The sequence below is a fragment of the Hypanus sabinus genome, chromosome 7 (assembly GCF_030144855.1).
Source record: "Hypanus sabinus isolate sHypSab1 chromosome 7, sHypSab1.hap1, whole genome shotgun sequence".
NCBI classification, from domain to species: Eukaryota; Metazoa; Chordata; class Chondrichthyes; order Myliobatiformes; family Dasyatidae; genus Hypanus; species Hypanus sabinus.
Genome location: NC_082712.1, coordinates 134,951,779 through 134,972,268, shown reverse-complemented (window position 1 = coordinate 134,972,268; position 20,490 = coordinate 134,951,779). Strand labels below are relative to the sequence as shown.

At 40.3% G+C, this 20,490-nt stretch overlaps 1 protein-coding gene across 2 annotated transcripts in view; it reads left to right on the top strand.

Moving 5' to 3' along the window:
- tnnt3a (troponin T type 3a (skeletal, fast)) overlaps window positions 1-16,064 on the top strand; it is a 31,802-nt gene extending 15,738 nt beyond the window's left edge. For both annotated transcript variants that reach the window (XM_059975686.1, XM_059975685.1), the window contains 4 exons: window positions 5,373-5,482; window positions 6,297-6,387; window positions 9,145-9,185; window positions 15,310-16,064. In XM_059975686.1, the coding sequence (XP_059831669.1) occupies window positions 5,373-5,482; window positions 6,297-6,387; window positions 9,145-9,185; window positions 15,310-15,358 (291 nt within the window). In that variant the 3' untranslated portion in view covers window positions 15,359-16,064. The remainder of the gene's footprint in view (window positions 1-5,372; window positions 5,483-6,296; window positions 6,388-9,144; window positions 9,186-15,309) is intronic.
- Window positions 16,065-20,490: the final 4,426 nt, after the last annotated feature.

The window sequence follows — 20,490 nt, the reverse complement described above, 5'->3', positions numbered from 1 at the left end:
GTGGAATGAAAGATGTACCAGAGCTTATCAGGATAAAAATCACAAACTAAACCTTAGCTTACCTTGAAAATTTTGGGTGGGTTCTGAACAAGCATATTAACAAATTCCAGTTGGACAACATGGGTTAGTAAATTTGCTGATGACACAAAGGTTGGGGGTGTTGTGGATAGTGTGAAGGGCTGTTAGAGGTTACAGTGGGACATTGATAGGATGCAAAACTGGGCTGAGAAGATGAAGTTCAACACAGATAAGTGTGAGGTGGTTCATTTTGGAAGGTCAAATATGATGGCATTATACAATATAGCATAATTATAGCATATTATATATAATATAACAATATAACATTACTGTTAAGACTCTTGGCAGTCTGGAGGATCAGAGGGATCTTGGGGTCCCAGTCCATAGGACACTCAAAGCTGCCACGCAGGTTGACTCTGTGCTTAAGAAGGCATACGGTGCATTGGTCTTCATCAATCATGTGATTGAGTTTAGACAATAGACAATAGGTGCAGAAGTAGACCACTCGGCCCCTCGAGTCTGCACCGCCATTCTGAGATCATGGCTGATCATTCACTATCAATACCCAGTCCCTGCCTTGTCCCCATATCCCTCGATTCCCCTATCCATCAGATATCTATCTAGCTCCTTCTTGAAAGCATCCAGAGAATTGGCCTCCACCGTCTTCTGAGGCAGTGCATTCCACACCTCCACAACTCTCTGGGAGAAGAAGCTCTTCCTCAACTCTGTTTTAAATAACTGACCTCTTATTCTCAATCCATGCCCTCTGGTACTGGACTCTCCCAACATCTGGAACATATTTCCCGCCTCAATCCTATCAAATCCTTTAATTATCTTAAACGTTTCAATCAGATCCCCTCTCAATCTCCTCAATTCCAGCGTGTACAAGCCCAATCTCTCCAATCTCTCTGCGTAAGACAACCCTGCCATCCCAGGAATCAACCTAGTGAATCTACGCTGCACTTCCTCAATTGCCAGAATGTCGTTCCTTAAACCTGGAGACCAAAACTGTACACAGTATTCCAGGTGTGGTCTCACCAGGGCCCTGTACAAATGCAAAAGGACATCCTTGCTCTTGTACTCAATTCCCCTTGTTACAAAGGCCAACATTCCATTTGCCCTCTTCACTGCCTGTTGCACTTGCTCATTCACCTTCATTGACTGGTGAACTAGGACTCCTAGGTCTCTTTGCATTTCTCCCTTACCTAACTCTACACCGTTCAGACAATACTCTGCCCTCTTGTTCCTGCTTCCAAAGTGGATAACTTCACATTTATTCACATTGAATGACATCTGCCAAGTATCTGCCCACTCACCCAGCCTATCTAAGTTTCCCTGTATTCTGCTGACGTCCTCTTCGCATGTCACACTGCCACCCAGTTTAGTATCGTCAGCAAACTTGCTGATATAGTTTTCAATGCCCTCATCTAAATCGTTCACACAAATCGTAAAGAGCTGTGGTCCCAATACAGAGCCCTGTGGTACCCCACTAGTCACCTCCAGCCAGTCCGAGAAACACCCATTCACTGCTACCCTTTGCTTTCTATCTGCCAACCAGTTTTCTATCCATGTTGAAACCCTGCCCCCAATGCCATGAGCTCTGATTGTACTCACCAATCTCCTATGTGGCACCTTATCGAATGCCTTCTGAAAATCTAGGTACACAACATCCACTGGCTTATCCTCGTCTAACATCCTTGTTACACCCTCAAAAAACTCCAACAGATTAGTTAAGCATGATTTGCCCTTGGTAATCCTATTTCTGCCATCAAGATGTGCCACTATTTCATCCTTAATAATGGACTCAAGCATCTTCCCCACGACTGACGTTAGGCTAACAGGGCGATAGTTCTCTGTTTTCTCCTTCCCTCCCTTCTTGAAAAGTGGGATAACATTAGCCACTCTCCAATCTTCAGGAACTGATCCTGAATCTAAGGAACATTGGAAAATGATTACCAACGCATCCGCAATTTCCTGAGCCACCTCTTTTAGAACCCTCAGATGCAGACCATCTGGACCCGGGGATTTATTAGCCTTCAGTCCTACAAGTCTACTCATCACAGTTTCTTTCCTAATGTCAATCTGTCTCAATTCCTCTGATACCTTATGACCCTGGCCCATCCATACATCTGGGAGATTGCTTGTGTCCTCCCTGGTGAAGACAGATCTAAAGTACGCATTAAATTCTGTTGCCATTTCCCTGTTTCCCATAACAATTTCTCCCAATTCATTCTTCAAGGGGCCAACATTGTTCTTAACTATCTTCTTTCTCTTCACATAGCTAAAAAAGCTTTTGCTATCCCCTTTTATATTCCTGGCTAGACTGAGCTCATACCTGATTTTTTTCTCTCCGTATTGCTTTTTTAGTTAAGATCTGCTGTTCCTTAAAACTTTCCCAGTCATCTGTATTCCCACTCATCTTAGCCCCGTCATACTTCTTTTTCTTTAATGCTATACAATCTCTGACTTCCTTTGTCAACCACTGTGGCCCTTTCCCCCTCTTTGAATCCTTCCTTCTCATTGGGAATGAACTGCTTTTGCATCTTTTGTATTATGCCCAAGAATATCTGCCACTGCTGATCCACTGTCTTTCCTGCCAGGGCATCTGCCCATTTAACTTTGGTCAGCTCTTCCCTCATGGCTCCGTAGTCTCCTTTATTTAATTGCAACACTGACACCTCTGATCTGCCCTTATCCCTCTCAAATTGTAGATAAAAACTTATCATGTTATGATCACTACTTCCTAATGGCTCCTTTACTTCAAGATCACTTATCAATTCCTGTTCATTACACATCACCAAGTCCAAAATAGCTTCGTTCCTGGTTGGCTCAAGCACAAGCTGTTCCAAAAATACATCCCTTAGACACTCCACAAACTCCCTATCCTGGGGTCCAGCACCTACCTGATTCTCCCAGTTCACCTGCATGTTGAAATCTCCCAAAACGACTGCATTACCTTTAGCACATGCCAATGTTAACTCCCTAATCAACTTGTACCCAATATCCACGCTACTGTTTGGGGGCCTGTACACAACACCCATTAGGGTCTTTTTACCCTTACTGTTCCTCAGCTCAATCCACACAGACTCTACTTCCCCTGTTCCCAAGTCACCTCTTGCTAAGGACTGAATCTCATTCCTCAACAACAGGGCCACCCCACCTCCTCTTCCCATATTTCTGTCTCTACGATAGCACGTATACCCTGGTACACTCAATTCCCAGGCCTGATCCCCTTGCAGCCATGTCTCCGTTATCCCAACAATATTGTAGTTCCCCATTTTCATCTGAGCTTCAAGCTCATCTGTCTTATTTCTGACACTACGCGCATTCAAGTATAGAATTCTTAGCCCATTCCTCCTCTCTTTGCTTAAAACACTGTCAACTGTACCTAACCCAGCCCCTTGAACTTCCATCGGGCTAATTGCACCCTGAATTTTGATGACCTTCTCAAGATCACCCAAACCTTCTACACATTTAACCCCATGCTCCTTCTGACCAACCCTCTGGATCTGGATCCCTGCCCCCTGCACATCTAGTTTAAACCCCCCCGAGCAGCACTGGCAAACACTCCTGCAAGAATGTTAGTACCCCTCCGGTTCAGATGTAGACCGTCCCTTCGAAACAGATCCCAATGTCCCTGGAACAAAGACCAATTATCCAAAAACCTGAACCCTTCCTTCCTGCACCATGCTCTCAACCTCGTATTAATGTGCATAATCATTCTATTCTTCACCTCACTCGCACGTGGCACAGGTAGCAATCCCGAGGTTGTCACCCTGGACGTCCTGCCTTTCAGCTTCACTCCTAACTTCCTGACCTCTCTAAGCAGGACCCCCTCACTCACCTTACCTACATAGTTGGTCCCTACATGGACCACTACATCTGGGTTCATGCACTCGTTCTCAAGAATAGCCTGCACCCGATCTGAGATGTCCCGGACCCTGGCACCAGGGAGGCAACATACCATCCGAGACTCCCGATCTGCCCCACAAAATCTCCTATCTGCCCCCCTAACTACAGAATCCCCTAAAACTATCGCTCTCTTCTCTTCCCTCCTCCCCTTTCTAGTTGAGGGTTCAACCTCTGTGCCAGAGGCAGGACCACTACAACTCATTCCTGGTAGGTCATCCCCATCAACAGTATCCAGTACGGTATACTTATTGTTAATGGGAATGGCCGCAGGGGTGCTCTGCTCTCTCTGCCTGCTCCCCCGCCTCTCTGGACTGTCACCCATCTGCCTACTTCTTGGTTTTTTGGTGTGACTACCTCCTGATAACTCCTTTCTATCTCTGCCTCTGCCTCCCGAATGATCCGTAATTCATCCAGCTCCAGCTCCAACTCCCTAACTCGGGCTGATAGGAGCTGCAGCTGGACGCACCTTTTGCAGGTGTGGTCATCAGGGACAACTGTGTTGACCCTGACTTCCCACATACTGCATACGGAGCACACCACTGCTCTGACTGTCTCCCCCATACCTGAACTGGATTAATAGAATAAGTCTAAAAAGCACCTAGCGACCTTACCTTCTTCCCCTCAGCGAGCAATCACACAGGCTTACCGAAGTCCCCTTACACCGAAGCCCACTTAGCCAAAGCCCAGGACTCTGCTTCCACAGACTCCGCCGTTTAAGAGCCAAGAGGTAATGTTACAACTATGTAGGACCCTGGTCAGACCCCACTTGGAGTACTGTGCTCAGTTCTGGTCACCTCACTACAGGAAGGACATGTAAACCATAGAAAGTGTGCACAGGCGATTTACAAGAATGTTGCCTGGATTGGGAGAATTGGTTGAGTGAACTCGACCTTTTCTCCTTGGAGTGACGGAGGATTAGAGGTGACCAGATAGAGGCATATAAGATAATGAGAGGCATTGATCGTGTGGATAGTCAGAGGCTTTTTCCCAGGGCTAAAGTGGCTAGCACGAGAGGGCATAGTTTTAAGGTGCTTGGAGGTAGGTGCAGAACAGATGTCAGGGGTACGTTTTAATGCAGAGAGTGGTGAGGGCGTGGAATGGGCTGCCAGTGGCAGTGGTGGAGGCAGAAATGATAGGGTCTTTTAAGAAACTCCTGGATAAATACATGGAGCTTAGGAAAATAGAGGGCTATGGGTAAGCCTTGGTAGTTCTAAGGTAAGGACATGTTTGGCACAGCTTTGTGGGCTGAAGGGCCTGTATTGTGCTGTAGGTTTGCTATGATTCAATAAAAGGGTCATCGATTTATACACTCAGTGACTACTGAAGCAGAAATCCAAAGCAATTCTAGATACTGATTTGCAAGGATGAACTGGTTGAAAAAAAATGGAAGTGCAAATATGCATCCTTAAAATTAAAAAAAAATTACATTGTTATTGCATTAGGCTGATCAGAAGAGAGGTAAGAAGCAGACTGAAAGGGAAAAGAAGAAGAAAATCTTAGCAGACAGACGCAAGCCACTCAACATTGACCATCTTAATGAAGAGAAGCTTAGGTGAGTCCTGACAAGTGAATCCCTGTGCAAAGGTTAATGGCATTCTGTTTTTATCCTTGTGACTGTGAAACCTTCGGTTGGTTAATACTCACTTTGAAGGACAAATATATTTATTCAGACACAGCCTTTGCACCAAGGAATTTGTATCCTTTCCCATGACAGAGAATTATTCTTCATTTAATTCAATTAATCTGTTTGTTTTAAGAGAAAAAAACTAGGATGAATGGAAATACAGAAAGGAATTTGACAGTACAGAGATATCCAATTAATCTTATTTTTGTGAATTTTCAACCTGTTGATTGAAACAAAAATATTGAAATTTTGGTGGTAGAAATGTTCAAATCAGAAATAATCTGGCACTTGCTGCAAACATTCCAGATGTGATAGTCTAAACACCTTGTTGTGTTTTGAATTTTTGTATGCAATTTTTAAATTTAAAAATTAAAGTACTTTTACTGTTTTGACAACAGAGTAGACTCCCCACTTTTTAAGCAGCTTGGTGAGGATCCTCCTCCAAGAAACCACCTGAAATTGACTGACAAAACTAAAGGTTATCTGGGTAATTAGCCTGAATGCTGTGTTTCTAATCTTGAACATCAAATTTGACTTTTTTTCTTCCCCAAAGGAAGGAGCGAGATTGTCTGATTCCACACCATTTGTCCTCCACAATGTGAGGATGAAGGACTGGTTTAGATACCCAACCAATTTTCACCCCATTTTGCCTTTATTCTTACTAAATCTTGTGAGGGGATGCCTAAATTATTATTTGCACCTCTTCATTATCTTTATCGTTGTCGTTTTCTTAAACTACCAGGGAAAAAGCAAAGGAGCTCCATGATTGGTTGTGCCAGCTAGAATCTGAAAAATTTGACTTGAGTGAAAAACTGAAGAGGCAGAAGTATGAGGTATGTATCATGAGGTATCCATTGAGGTCCACATTCCATTGGGCTTCCTAATTACTTGATGTACCATGAGCTGACTTTTTGTGTTTCATATGATCTCTGGATCCATCCTTTCTCCCTGTTTATTGAATAATTTGTTCTTTGTTGTTCTTCCCTCTGATGTGGACAACCTTGTATATCGTACTCCTTCTGCTAACCTAACCTGTTTATGTCACTTTGCAGGCTCTTTGTTTCCTACTTTGTGTTGGCACTTTTAGACTCGCCTACCTTTGCGTCATCAGAAACATTTAAGTGACCCTTTGACTTGGTCCCTTCTTTCAAGTGTTAATAGGTGGAGCACAAGCACTAATTCCTGCAACTCCTCACTGGTAGCTGACCGAGAGTCAGAAAAGTGACCGACTTATCTAGACTTACTGTTTTTTGTTGGAGGTTTGTCATTCTCCCTCCCCATATTATTCTCCAATCCTATGTGCTCTTACCTTGTGCAGTATCTGTTTATGTGGCACCTTATCAAATGTCTCCAGAAATCCAGATATATTACATTCATCAGTTCGCCTGGTAATGTTTCTCCTTTTCGTACCTGGTAGTTAATAGTGATGTAAAATACAGCAAATGAGAAAAATTAAAATCGTACAAAATCTTTATCAATGCTATTTTAATAAGAACTCTTAATTACAGTTAATTTATGGTGCTTTCAAACTTAATCGAAGATATTCAATCCTCTCATCCTATAGTATAGCCCAACACACCTATTTGTGAACTAGTAACATAATTTACCCTGAAACTGACAACAGAGAATTTTCCTTTTTTTTGAGAGACAGGTCAATAGAATTGAATGGAGATAAGTCATTTAACCCATGTTAATTATCCATGCCTAGTTACAGTGATACACATAATATCCTAAATGTACAATATCTTGGAAGCACCCTCATATATTGTTCAGTGTCCACTTCTCAGTCCGTCTTTATAAATGGTGGCCAAGTAGATCAACAGAGCTGCTAATCAGAAATTTTTAAAAATGTTCTATTGTTTATAATAAGCCTTGTCAAAGTAGCAGCATTTTATTAAGAGTTAATCATTTCCACAAACTTATGGTGAAAATTTAAAAAGACAAAATTGTGAAATTATCTTACATAATGAATTTAAACATAAAATGGTATATTATTATATTAGGCCCAATATTTAACATATATACACCCATGTTTTAAATTAAAGATAATTGTACACATTACTTCCTGACATAATACATAATGCATGTTTGTGAAATTCCGCTGAACTACATATTGCTGTAATTTATTTTAGACTGCTTCACTACGTACGAGATTGGAGCTACTCTCCAAGTTGTAAGTATTAAACACAGCCACAGTAAGTGCCACAGCTGTAGGGGTCCTGCCTGGAATATGCATGGGCCGGCTGCATGGTAAGCCAAAGACACACCAGATATGCAGGGAGAAGGTAGCAGGTTACCACTCTGATTTACACCCAGCCCCCAGTAAAAAAAGATGACAAGGTACAAGTCATTTTTAGTTATTGGAATAACGTCTTGATTTTAAAATTTGATTTGTCCCTCAAATTGAAGAGTCTATCTAACGAATCAGATGATCATACTTTTGTTTGGCCAGTCACATTAATTGTCAATGTACAATTCTTCCTAGGAAATAATCCAGTGTTCAGGCTTTTGGATGATGTTTATTAGTTAGTATTTATCATGCCATTATATTAAGTTGTGCTTGTTCTGGAGTAACAGGAATTCCACAATAAATTATTTCATGGATCTAGAAGATGAATGGATAATCCTTCACCAGACAGAAACAAGAGAATGTGTCTCGTTTTTTCACTTCATCTTTTTCTCATTGTGGGGAAGTGCATCTAAGGATGTTTGGATCCTTCCTGTAGCAACATTAAGAGTGCACTTTGCTTGTAATAGCGGCAAATAGATGGAAGGTATGCTGCTTTGATCCAAGTCCACCAACTAACTTGGTGTTTCAATATCTCAGAGAGATAGCACACTCAGTCATTTATTTAGGATTTAAACTGGAATACTTATTTCAAAACAAAGCTCAGTAAAAAAACACGGAGACAAACTCACACATGCAGTACACTTTAACACATTATTATTCTCCAAAAGCAAATGAATTAGTAACTATTTAGCTAATTACACTGATGAAGGGAATGTTTGTCCCATCATGAGCATAAAGGGATCATTATTACTGATGTATTATTTGCCATCTTTGCATCTTACAGTATTTTTAATTGCACTTACCCACCTGTCAGTTGATTCGAGTATCACAATCAGTGTAGTTTAGAAGCACATTCTGAGCAAGATCAATTTCGTTTTGCTGGCGACAGTGGGGCCATAGAAATATAAAGTCACCATTTATTTTAATCCTTACCTGAAGGTGTGACATTATTGTATTGATTAGTTGACCTCTGGTTAAACCTGCTACCTCCTCAACAAGCTATCAGGCTAGCTACCACAGTTCAGTACAGTTCTCGAGCCAGGTTGTCATAAATCCAGGGTCCTTCACTTTCCATAGGGTGACATACAGAGGGATGGATGGAGGAAGATGACACAGTAAGTATTGGTCCATGCTTGCACAATGGTGGACTGGTAAAATTTCATCCAACAGGTTCCTTTCTGCCTCTACGTGAGTTCGTGTGTGAGAACAAACCACTCAACAACCAAATGGTCCAAACCTCCAAACGCAGGTAATTGTCAGTCTTCAGCCACAGGCACTAATGAGTGTATATTGTTTACAGATCACTACAGCCAGAAACCGCATTGATGAACTTCAGAAACAGTAAGTATATTGCTAACCCCGACTCCAAACTTTCATCAAAGGGAACTCACAAGCATGGCCATCTAATGTATCTACCATGGACAAAGCTAACAGGAATTCAATTCAAACAGGCATGTACTGGTCTGCAAGTGAAAACTTAATACATTACTATTATAACTAGTAGTGTTAACTACTATTATATAACTACTATTATCACCAGTGCCTGTTGGAATTAAATTAGATTTTTTTTCTCTGAAATGCCAATACAAGATTTTAAACCATATACAAAATGACAGTCTCCACACAACTGGGCTGCAAATAGACCTTTTAGAACAAAGCCTCTTGATTATCTAGAGATAATTTAAGCAATATATATCTTACTTTGGAAACTACTGAAATGACGAAGGAAGCCATGAACACTGACAAAAATGGAGGACCTAAACACCACTAGCGTAACAGGCAAAAGAGAAGAGAGACCTTACTTTTCACAGAATATCTTTCATCAAGACATATATACATACATCAGGTTACCTTTTCAGCCATGCCGAGAAACTAAAGTTAGTTAATGATTCCTGTTTATGAGTACCTGATGGTCAGCTAGACTTGTTTCTATGCTGTGTGATTTTATGATCCATTCAAAATGTCATTTTCCCTTTAGAAACACCAAAAATTGTAAATTTTAAGTTCAATGCAGAATAATTGCCCTTGGTATTCTCAGGCTAAGATAAAAATGTTTGCTCCTCACTGACAATGCAGAGTCAATATGCAGATGATACTGAGATCAATTTTAGAGCCTTTCACAATTAAATAGATTATTGATTCATTGCATCTAGGATCACACAAAGCTTAAAACGTACTAGAAGACTGCAGATGTCGACAAAATTTGTTTCCTTGCATTTAATACCATCGTGAATTGATTTTCACTGTTGATATTTTACATAGAAAACCTTTGATTAGCCTAAAATCTAGTTGTGTGGAAACTCCATAACCTTTAACCTATTTAGACCCATATTGATACACTGACAAAATATTATGTTTCTTTCTATTTAATCCCTCTTCAATTTTATCTAGTTCACTGTTTCCCTTCAGTGGGATTTTCACTTATATACAGAACACACTGTCTAATCTGATGTTGACTTCATGGAGCTTGTCAAACCATGGTGCAGAGCATTGTGAATAAATCTTTTTAAACATTCCTTCCTTCAATGATCACAGATAAAAACTTCACCCATTTATATTTGAAGAACACCTTTATTTTCAGTTAGAAAAGTATTTTTGAGGATAATTATTTTTTGAAAATAAGAGGATACTTTTTTATATTATTGAAAGTGTTCTTCATGTCCTAATTCAATTAGGGCAGAGATTTATGATTTTTAAAAAATTGTTTTGTACTAAAATGGTACTAAGTAGCCCAAATAGTTGTTAGATGTTGAATATGTTCTTAGGTAGTTATGGGTCAGTACAATAACCAATAATCAATTATTCAGAATAGGCATATTACTATTGCAACAGTGTGTAAAATAATACTCCACTGGGCACCACAGTGGTGCAGTTAGTAGAGCCTCACAACACCAGAGATCTGGGTACAGTACTGATCTCTGATATTGTCTGCAGAGTGGAAATTACAGGTTCTCCATTTGACTGTGTAGGTTTCCTCAGAGTATTTCTGTTTTTTACCATACCCCAAAGGCAGCAGGTTGATAGGTTTATTGGCAGTTATCTATTACCCCTGGTGTGTAGGTTAGTGATACAAGCTGAGAGGAGTTAATGGGATTGTGGGAGAATAAAATGGAATTGGGGTAGCATTAGTGTAAATGGATAACCAATAGTCCACATGGGCCAATTGGGCCTTTAGACCAGTTTCTAGTGCTGTATGATTGTATGATATCAAACACAATTATTGGTATTTGCTTAATCAAAGGAGTTTTATACAGAACTAGGTTTAAAATTTTATGTTCCTGGGGTATTGGGAAGATTATCATGCCCTCTTGGACAAGGAATATTGCAAACTCTACAACCCTTCTCCATTCTGAATTCCCAGCAAGCACAATCATAAAATGTTTAGATCCTTGATGGAGCAAAAGAAGCTCTAGGTTAGAACTCTTTGTTAATACTACATATTATAGTCTGACCACTTACTTTGTGCTTAAAGTTACCCACAATGCTTTGTACTAAGGTTCCTGTATTTGTGTGATTCCCTTTACTGTTTGTTCCGCGATAACCTTTGTCTTAACGTTATGCAATTGATGCTGGTTCTGTGCTGCATCATAGATAACATGAAACCATGTGGGACTGAGAGTCCATTATTTCCATTCACAGTTCCAGTCAAAGACTCTATAATGATTGATTTCTTGTGAAAGTATTGTGACATGACATGACTTGGAAGAACAGCCTTCCCATTGTATTGTTTACAAGTCCACAAATAAGCAAGTTTAAAAATATTCCTAACGGGGCAAAATATTGGAAAATGAACTGAATTGTATCACGGGAAAAGGAATCACAATTCTCCTAGAAAGTGATGAATTAATTTAACATAATTTAACTTGAAGAATATTTTATGAATTGAATACCAAAGTAAACAGAATGATCCATTTTCTCATGTTTCCACCATGGTGTTTCTGTCCTACTGTACAACAATCCTGTTAGGGTAAGATTTAGTTTTGACAAGGTAAAAAATTAATGTGTATTTGGGAACGTTGCCCAGAATGAATGAGGATCAAGTCATAAGTTAGGTCATCCATGGGAACCCCACTCTGAGTTTCATTGGAATCCAATATAGTTGTTTTCTTTATAATATTCAGAAGATGGTTGGTAGGCTGGTCTCTCCTGCTGCATTATGTAAGTAATTTATTAATCTACATTAAAGACTGCAAAGAATCCTTATTGGTAAGTGAAGCATGTCTGTTTTCTCAAGACTCAAAGCCACGCTGGCATGTTGACTTGTTTCAAGCAGAAAGAGTAGCATGCACTTTTTAAAAATAAAGCTTGCAAAGGTATAGAATGAAAACTATGGTTAAACAGGTAAGATAAGGACACCAGACATAAATTGATTTTGCAAATGTTCTTAGTCTTCTGTATCTGACATTGAAATACTTCTGGTGACACAGTGGGACAAGAAGATAAGTGGATTTGTACCTTATTCCATAACCTGCTTGCTTGTTTCCTTGAAAACGCACAACAAATTTCTCCAAAAGTACATTAGAATGTACAAGAACTCTCTCTCTCTCTCCCTCTCTCCCCTATTACCAATTCAATAGATCACATGATAGAATATACCAGACAATGACTTTGACTAACAACTATTTTATTAATCATGATTAGTTCAAACAACTGAAAGACTCACTACATAGTTTTAAGCACATAATTACATAATTCTTTAGTTTCACAACTCTCTAGCTACTTTCACAACTTGCAGAACCCACTACTTGTACTCAGACATTATCCACTATTGATGAACCTGAATGGGATTTGATCTGGCAAATTTTTCTCTGCACCTGTGACTCTGCACTATTTGTCTCTGGAGTTATTGCTGGTTGTCTCATAAGGCACCTTTTTATTATTTCTTTGCACACTTCCCAAATATAACTTAATTCTTTATTGCATTTAAACATCTCCAATTCTAATCCTTAGCCTGAGTTTCCTTAACTTCTTCAAATTGCAGTTGGTGCCATCCAACACTTACTTTACCCATTTAATTCCAAAATTACTGGTATTTATATGAGATTTGTAATCTGCTAAATACCCTTTTCCATAACATGTTAGATCCCAAGTACCCCCCTTCAGAATGGTAAAGCTGTCCCATCAAGCGCTCTGTTGAGACAAACACTGTGCCCCTTTGTATCATCCCAAAGACTGAAGAAATGCTTGACATCGCACTGGCTGTTAATTTTTTTTCTGAAAATCAAGAAACAATTGACCATGAATCACAGACATTAGGGGAATGATTTTTAGCACCTCAACTGCTGACATTACACCCAAATTCCTTAACTTCTAATTTGTCTCTGATCCTGAAACACAGTTCGAAGAACTAGTTTTTCTATTTTTCCTGTCAACTTTGTTAGTCACCTTAAGATAGATAACATTTTAATTTTTTAAACTTAAAGAATATGAATCTGGTCTTGGTCATAAATTATTTCATTTTAACCTTGTTATATTTCTGTCATTCCTTCACCCCCTCCCATATTATTATTAATGTCATTCATTATAAAATTAGTTTGGGTATCTATGAGCTGCCCCACATCACAGCTCAGTGGTATAATAGGATATGTAATTAGACAGAACCACAGTTTTTCTCACTGAGTGAATCCACGAACGAGGCTACCTGTGCATATAAACAAGGACATCTGGTGCTAAACCTGGTTCAAATGAGCAAGAAACAAAAAATAACTAAATAAGGCAATAATTCACCACTTTACATTACAGAAGTTAGGATAAACATTTCAAAGCCAAATGATTTTGAATATGTTGTCTTGCTTGATGTCTATAAAATGCATACAATTTTGCCAAAGCATGAGGCTGCTTTATTCATTTAAAAGAATGTTTAAAGAAAATATTTTCATCTACTTCAATTTTAGGTAAATATAAATTGGTATGATCTAAATCTGAAGTCACTACCTCTATTTTTCTGGACTGATAACTAATTAGGGGTTAAACTCAACTACTTTGTATCACTCTCTTCTGATTTTCATTTTGTGAGCTTTCATGGTGTAATAGTTGATGTCGTGGTTTCTCGTGCCCCACAAAACGACCAGGAGACTCGGAAGATCCTTCAAGAAGTGTTAAACTTTAATTTGCAAATCAAAGCTGAGACAGTCATTGAGCTAGTCGCTGATTGCCCACATGGCATTTTTTATAGCAATCTCCTGGTTTAATTGCATTAGCATATCCAATCAGTCTACAGTTGCATATCACTAGTACATAGGCCACTATTGTTTCTACCCATTAATCATGTTCTAATCTACAGCTACCTCTCATTAACACACCATTATCTTCTTATTTGGCTACATTCTTAAGTCACTGATGTGTTCTATAGTACAGAGACAATACAGAGATTTCATTCTCCTACTAAATTGGATACATGCATAGCAAATAGCAAACACAAAGCTGCCTACATAGTTTTGGTTACACAGCAAACAATGCAACTTTTATACTCCAATATTGACAGTTCTGATATTACTGATTTCACACCATTACCCAGTAAAATTTTAATTAATTATCTTGTCACTAGTTTAGCATCGATTCACCAAGGCTGATTCCTGCACTCCCTTTCACAAAATGGGGCCCATTTCCCTTACACTTTTGAAACTCACCAGGGTCTTGGTTCTCACCAATCCTTGAAACTCAGCTGTTTCCTGCCTCCTCAGCTCTGCAACCTGAGCTTTCCTGAAACTTACTGGACCCTTTATTCCCATGCTCCTGTGAAATATATCAAGCTCACTGGATAAAAATTGTTATTCTATGGTAAATATAAATTTAATAGAAATCCATAGTCTGAAAAATCTGCTGATCTGGCATCCAAAGAGCACCTGATAAAACAGCTTCCCCTTGCCCCATTTGAAATGTCTATTTAAATTCATACAACGGGCACTAATTAGCAACAAGGTTTCTAGAAAAAAAACTGCTTGCTTCCCAGTTGAAATCCTATTAGTATCCGATGAACGTTTTCATTTTCAGGTGAAACACTGTCATTTCTCCTTAAGCCCACTAGATGGACCATTTTCCAACTAAAGAGAGGAGACATTGGGTTTTGGCAGTGTCCTCAAATAGGTTCCCCCCACAAAGTATAGGGAGCACCGGGCACAAAATATATAAACTAGAAGAAAGGAAACATAGCATTAAATAATTTTCCCTATTCATGAACAGCTCTGCAGACATCACTGCAGAGATGTTCATGCAGACAGCACACTCTTCCCCTGGTTTACCTTTTATGGAAAAGCCATTAAAAAAAATGAGAAGGCAGAGTGACATCTCCAATGGATTTACCTTTATTAGCAAAATCTTACGTCCAGTGGCAGACAGAAAGACTAATGGAATCCCTTGTTGGTTTGAACATGCATCAGAGGCCAAATTAGTTTCTCCAAGAGGAACTGGCCGTTGGTTTTCAGGAAGTAACTGACAGTGTGTTTTCCCTCTGTTTGATTTGCAGCAGCAAGAAGGGTGCTGGCAAGGGCAAGGTTGGTGGCCGCTGGAAGTAAGCAGTTGAAGAGGTGCCTTCTGTTGCAGCATGACCTGACCGTATTGCCTCAACTTTGGATTCTTGCTAGGCGTATCTCCTGTGCCAAAACATTCTGCAAAACTATTAGGTCCAAGGCTTTGAAACGAATAAGAAGTTATCTTACTCAATATTGCACATTGGATCTATGACGATTATCCCTTTATTTACTGTGTTAATATCACGCCCATCCTCATCTACAATCCTTGTTTTTGTAAATAAAGTGTGGCATCTAATTTATTTTCTTTCCAACTGAATATTTGTCTCTGTCTCATGTACAGTGAGGCAACTCAATAAAAGAGGATCCAGATTACAGTCTTTGGAAAGATTAATCAGGTTGGAGTCTTTTATTTAGATAGGAAGTGATGAAAGTGGGGAGCGCAGGGTGCTGGGGTTTTGAAATGGAGGATGGGCTGAAAAAGGTAGAGCTAAGAATAGTTCTATTTGGGAGAACCCATATCTGGAGGGCATCTATTTAAAATGATGAAGAATAGACAAAAGGTAAAATTCTTTCTTCAAAAAGTAGATTTGGAAACACACTAACATCTGTAGTTTTTGAGGAAGGTAGCTATCTGCAAAACCAACACAGGGTGGTACAAGGAATGTAAGTTAATTAGAGAGTTATGCTTGATGTCACTTAGATAGAATAAGTAAACGCTTATGTGAGTTTAAGCACAAACACAGACTGCTTGGGCTAAATATGGGATGCATAATCCATACAATTCAATGAATTTCCATGTATGTTTTGAAATGCATAAAGAATTGAATGTCACACAGGCAGGAACTACTCCTTATGTGCTAATCTTGGTGGAGGGCAATCTCAGCCTTGAATGTTTGTGCATTCATTACCATTTTGAGCATTTACAGAGAGAGCGCAAGATGACATATGGTTGGTTTATCATGCAACTTCTCAATTGTCGGAAGAACTATTCATTGAATAAAACAAACTCGGGTAAATGCAAGGACATAAGTAAGTTTTATCCAAAGAAAGGAATATACCTGGAATCTTAGTGGTGGTTCTTCCCCTAAGTAAATCATCAAACACCGATTATTGCCTGCTTGAATCCACTGTTGCAGGCACATAAACGTTATTACTACAGTAATAACTTGATATCAATACACTTGACTGGTTCATGAAAAGCCCAGCAAAAATGCAAGCTGTTGATAAAGGTAGAGTCTTTCTGGTAAGATGGTGGTGCAGTCTGATGCATCAGGCTCTTTGGGTCCAACCAAAGGAGCAATTGTTCATCTTTTATGTCATTTTACAATCTCAAGATACTGCTGGCTATCAAGAATGGCAGATCCACCCTACTAGCAAGTTGCTGGATAGCGGTGGAGACGGACTTATTGCGCACTGTCGTAGACTGTTTCAGCAAACCAGGGAGGAAGGCGAAAGAGGCCGTGTGTGGAAACATGATCTAACGGACAGTACTGGTGATTGTCTTGAATGTAGTTGTTGTGATCACAAGACTGGTGGACATTGGTAATGTAGAATACCGCAAGTTCGATTCACTCAGTCATTGGAAAAACCAATGGCGGGAGAGCTGCATGGCCTTGGGTGTTGCGTGGTCCAGGCCTCATTCATCCTCGGAGTCACCTACTGCATCTGCCGAGGGAGATGATGCCAGAGCTGGCTGTGTGCCGCTAGATTCCTCACTGGGTTGGAAGCTGGCCCCTCCTGTTGGTGCTGTCCTCCAGTGTTCACTCAGCATGCAACAAGCTGGATTGCCTCTGTCTATGGATACACTGCATGATATGTGGAACTGCTGCAGGCTGGTGTTGCAAAAACGTGTCTCCAGGACAACGTCCACGCACCATCAAACTACAGGCCATGACACTCAGAAATTTTGATGATATTGTTTTCTTTTGGTAACTATGTTTTTCTGTTCTTATAATTACATGTGCTATAAGTGTTGTGTGCTGTCTGTGACTCTTTTGCATCTTGGCCCCAGAGGAAAACTGTTTCGTTTGGCTGTATTTCATGTGGATGGTTAAATGACAATTAAGCTTGAATTTCAGCTGGATTTTCATTCCAGATGCCAAACAAATTCACAGTGCTGCACTGTTGAATCTGAACTACCATTAGGCATTTTAATAGTAGTTTAAGTTTTATTTTTATTTAATTAAAAATGCACTGTTTTCATCTCTTTTAATTCCATCCGTATTTCAATGGAACAGAAAATGTAACCTTAAGAAGATTTGTTAGCCAAGTTATCCCTTAATACCCCTTTTTTACACTCTCTCCACTCTTCTCCTTTCGCAATGCTAACCAATCTTGAAATCTAATGGCATGGGCATCGGTTTCTCCAGCCTCCAGTATTTTATTTTACCTTCCCCTTTCCTCTTTTTCTATTCCCCACTCAGGCTTCTTACTGCTTCTCCTATCATTTCCCCCTGGTGCCCTTCCTCTTCCCCTTTCTCCCATGATCCACTTTCCTCTCCTAACAAATTACTTCTTCTCCAGCCTTTTGCCTTTTCCACCCATCACCTCCCAACTTCTTACTTCATCCCACCTCCCTGGCTTCACCCATCACTTTCTAGCTTGTCCTCCTTCCCCTCCTCCCCACCTTCTTACACCAGCATCTACCGGTCCTGATGAAGGGTCTCACCTCGAAACGTTGACAGTTTTATTCATTTCTGTAAATGCTGCTTGATCTGCTGAGTCCCTCCAGCATTTTGTATGTGCTGTTCAAAATCAATTGTCTCCCTTGTCAGAACATTACCTCTTCTGAATCTTTTCACACCATACCTTTGTCAGCCCTGTAACCCATCCCACCATTATTTGTCATCCATGCAAACTTCTCATTTGTCTTTACACTTGGCCATTGTAACTCAACCACAAGAGATTCTGCTAATGCTGGAAATCCAGAGCAACACACACAAAATGCTGGAAGAACTCAGCAGGTCAGGCAGTTTCTATGGAAATTGATAAACAGTTGACATTTTGGGCCAAGAATCTTCTTCAGGACTAGTGAGGAAGGGGGAAGATGCCAGAATAAAGGATTGGACAAGAATGAATCTGACAGGAGAGGAGAGCGGACTATTGGACAAAGGGAAGAAGGAGGGGCACTGGGGGAAGTGATAGGTGAGGAGAAGAGATAAGAGGTTATAGTGCAGAATAGAAGAAGAGGGAAGGGGGAAGGAAAAGAATTACTGGAAGAAGAAATCAATGTGCATGCCACCAGGTTGGAGGCTAACTAAATGTAATATGAGGTGTTTCTCCACCCTGAGAGTGGCCTCATCATGGTAAAAGAGTAGGCCATGGACCAACATTGAAACCGGCATAAGCACCGGCTTGATGAACCAAAAGGCTCAGGATAGGACTTTGACTGATAGACCAACATGTTGGAATGGGAATGAGGATAGGAATTAAAATGTTCGGCCATTTGGAAATTCTGCTTTTGGCAGATGGAATGGACGTGCTTGACAAAATAGTCCCCCAATTTACATCTGGTCTCATCAAAATAGAGAAGGCTACCTAGGGAGCACCAGATACAATAGATAACCCCAAGAGATTTGCAGGTGAAGTGTTGCTTCACCTGGAAGTACTGCTTAGAACCCTGAATGGAGGTGAGTGGGCAGCTGTAGCATTTCTGTCACTTGCAGGGATACATGCCCACAGGGGGACATTAGTGAGAATGGACAAATGGACAAAGGAATTATGGAGGGGGCATCCCTGTGAAAAGTGGAGTGCGGTGGGGGGGGGGGGGGGAGGCGGGAGGGAGAATGTAAAGACGCATGCAATCCTCTCACCGGCCTCGTATGCAAACTTCGTTCACTACCTGTGTTAACAGCCACATGACTCGGTGAGAAGGCCACCTTTCATAAACAATATACGTCTAGGATCAGTATGATTCTGGGTTCAACCAAACAGGAAAGTTAGGACATTCCAATTAAGGAACATAAGTTGCAGTGAATGCTGTGGAAATACTGCCCATACACTATTATCAGTAGCCCAGATATAAAAGATCATTCACCAGCATTAGCTTATAAAGAAATTTCATTTACCAAATTTTCAACTTGAACAAATTGTTACAGAACAAGAAAAGAAAAATCTAAGTATTTGCCACACTCCAAACCTCCCTCAAAGGCCATCTTGAACAAATTGGCTCTCTCTCAGGAGCCACTCACCTGCACAAAGCACTTGTTGCAATGGGGACTCTCCTTCCAGCTGCATCTCCGCAGCTCCTGCCAAAATGTCCCAAACCAGACTACTGTTTTCAGAAATCTGATCTTGCCCAGCTCTCCCGAATCTTCCACTGGACAGAAGGTTACAATTAGCTGACACAACATTCCTAAGTCCTTCAGCCAAAGCCAAAACACTCTTACCAGCAGAACACACTGCTTTTACAGAAAATGCTAAAATACCTCACAGCATAGCATAGAAATCTTACCACGTGTTGGGTGGTAGGATCTCGTTCAAGATGGTGAACGCTGTAGAATGTAGAGAATAATGCGTTGGAAGCAGGAGCTCATGGAAGCAAGACCTGCATCGTATGGTGAAGGCAGCCCAACAAATTATCAGGATGGAGCTCCCAGGACTGAACACCATCTATTCCAGCAGACTCAGGAGGAAAGCAATCAGCATATCCAGAGACACCACACATCCCGGCCACTCCTTGTTTGACCCGCTGCCGTCCAGCAAAAGGTTCAGGACACTAAAAGCCAGAACAAATAGACTGAGGAACAGCTTCTACCTCAGAAATGTGGCCTCCATCATACCACTCCCACAGAACAAAGACTGAAACTGAGCAGACACATGCACACACAAGGACTCAAATACTTGTACTAATGGCATGTTGTGCATTAATGTGATATTCTGGTGCCACTGCAACTTATTTTCTGCTACTTATCTATTTAATACTGTTTTTCTATTACTGTCTTGTTTTTATCTACCATTTTATTTAATTGCCTGAGAGGAAGCCAAACAGAGTTTCATTGTAACTATGCATAAAGACAATAAAGATTATTCAATTCAATTGTGTGCATTTCTGGTCTCCTACCTACAGGAAAGATATTAATAAGCGTAAAAGAGTACAGAGAATATTTACAAGGATGTTGCCAGGACTTGAGGACCTGAGTTACAGGGAAATGTTGAATAGTCTAGGATTTTAT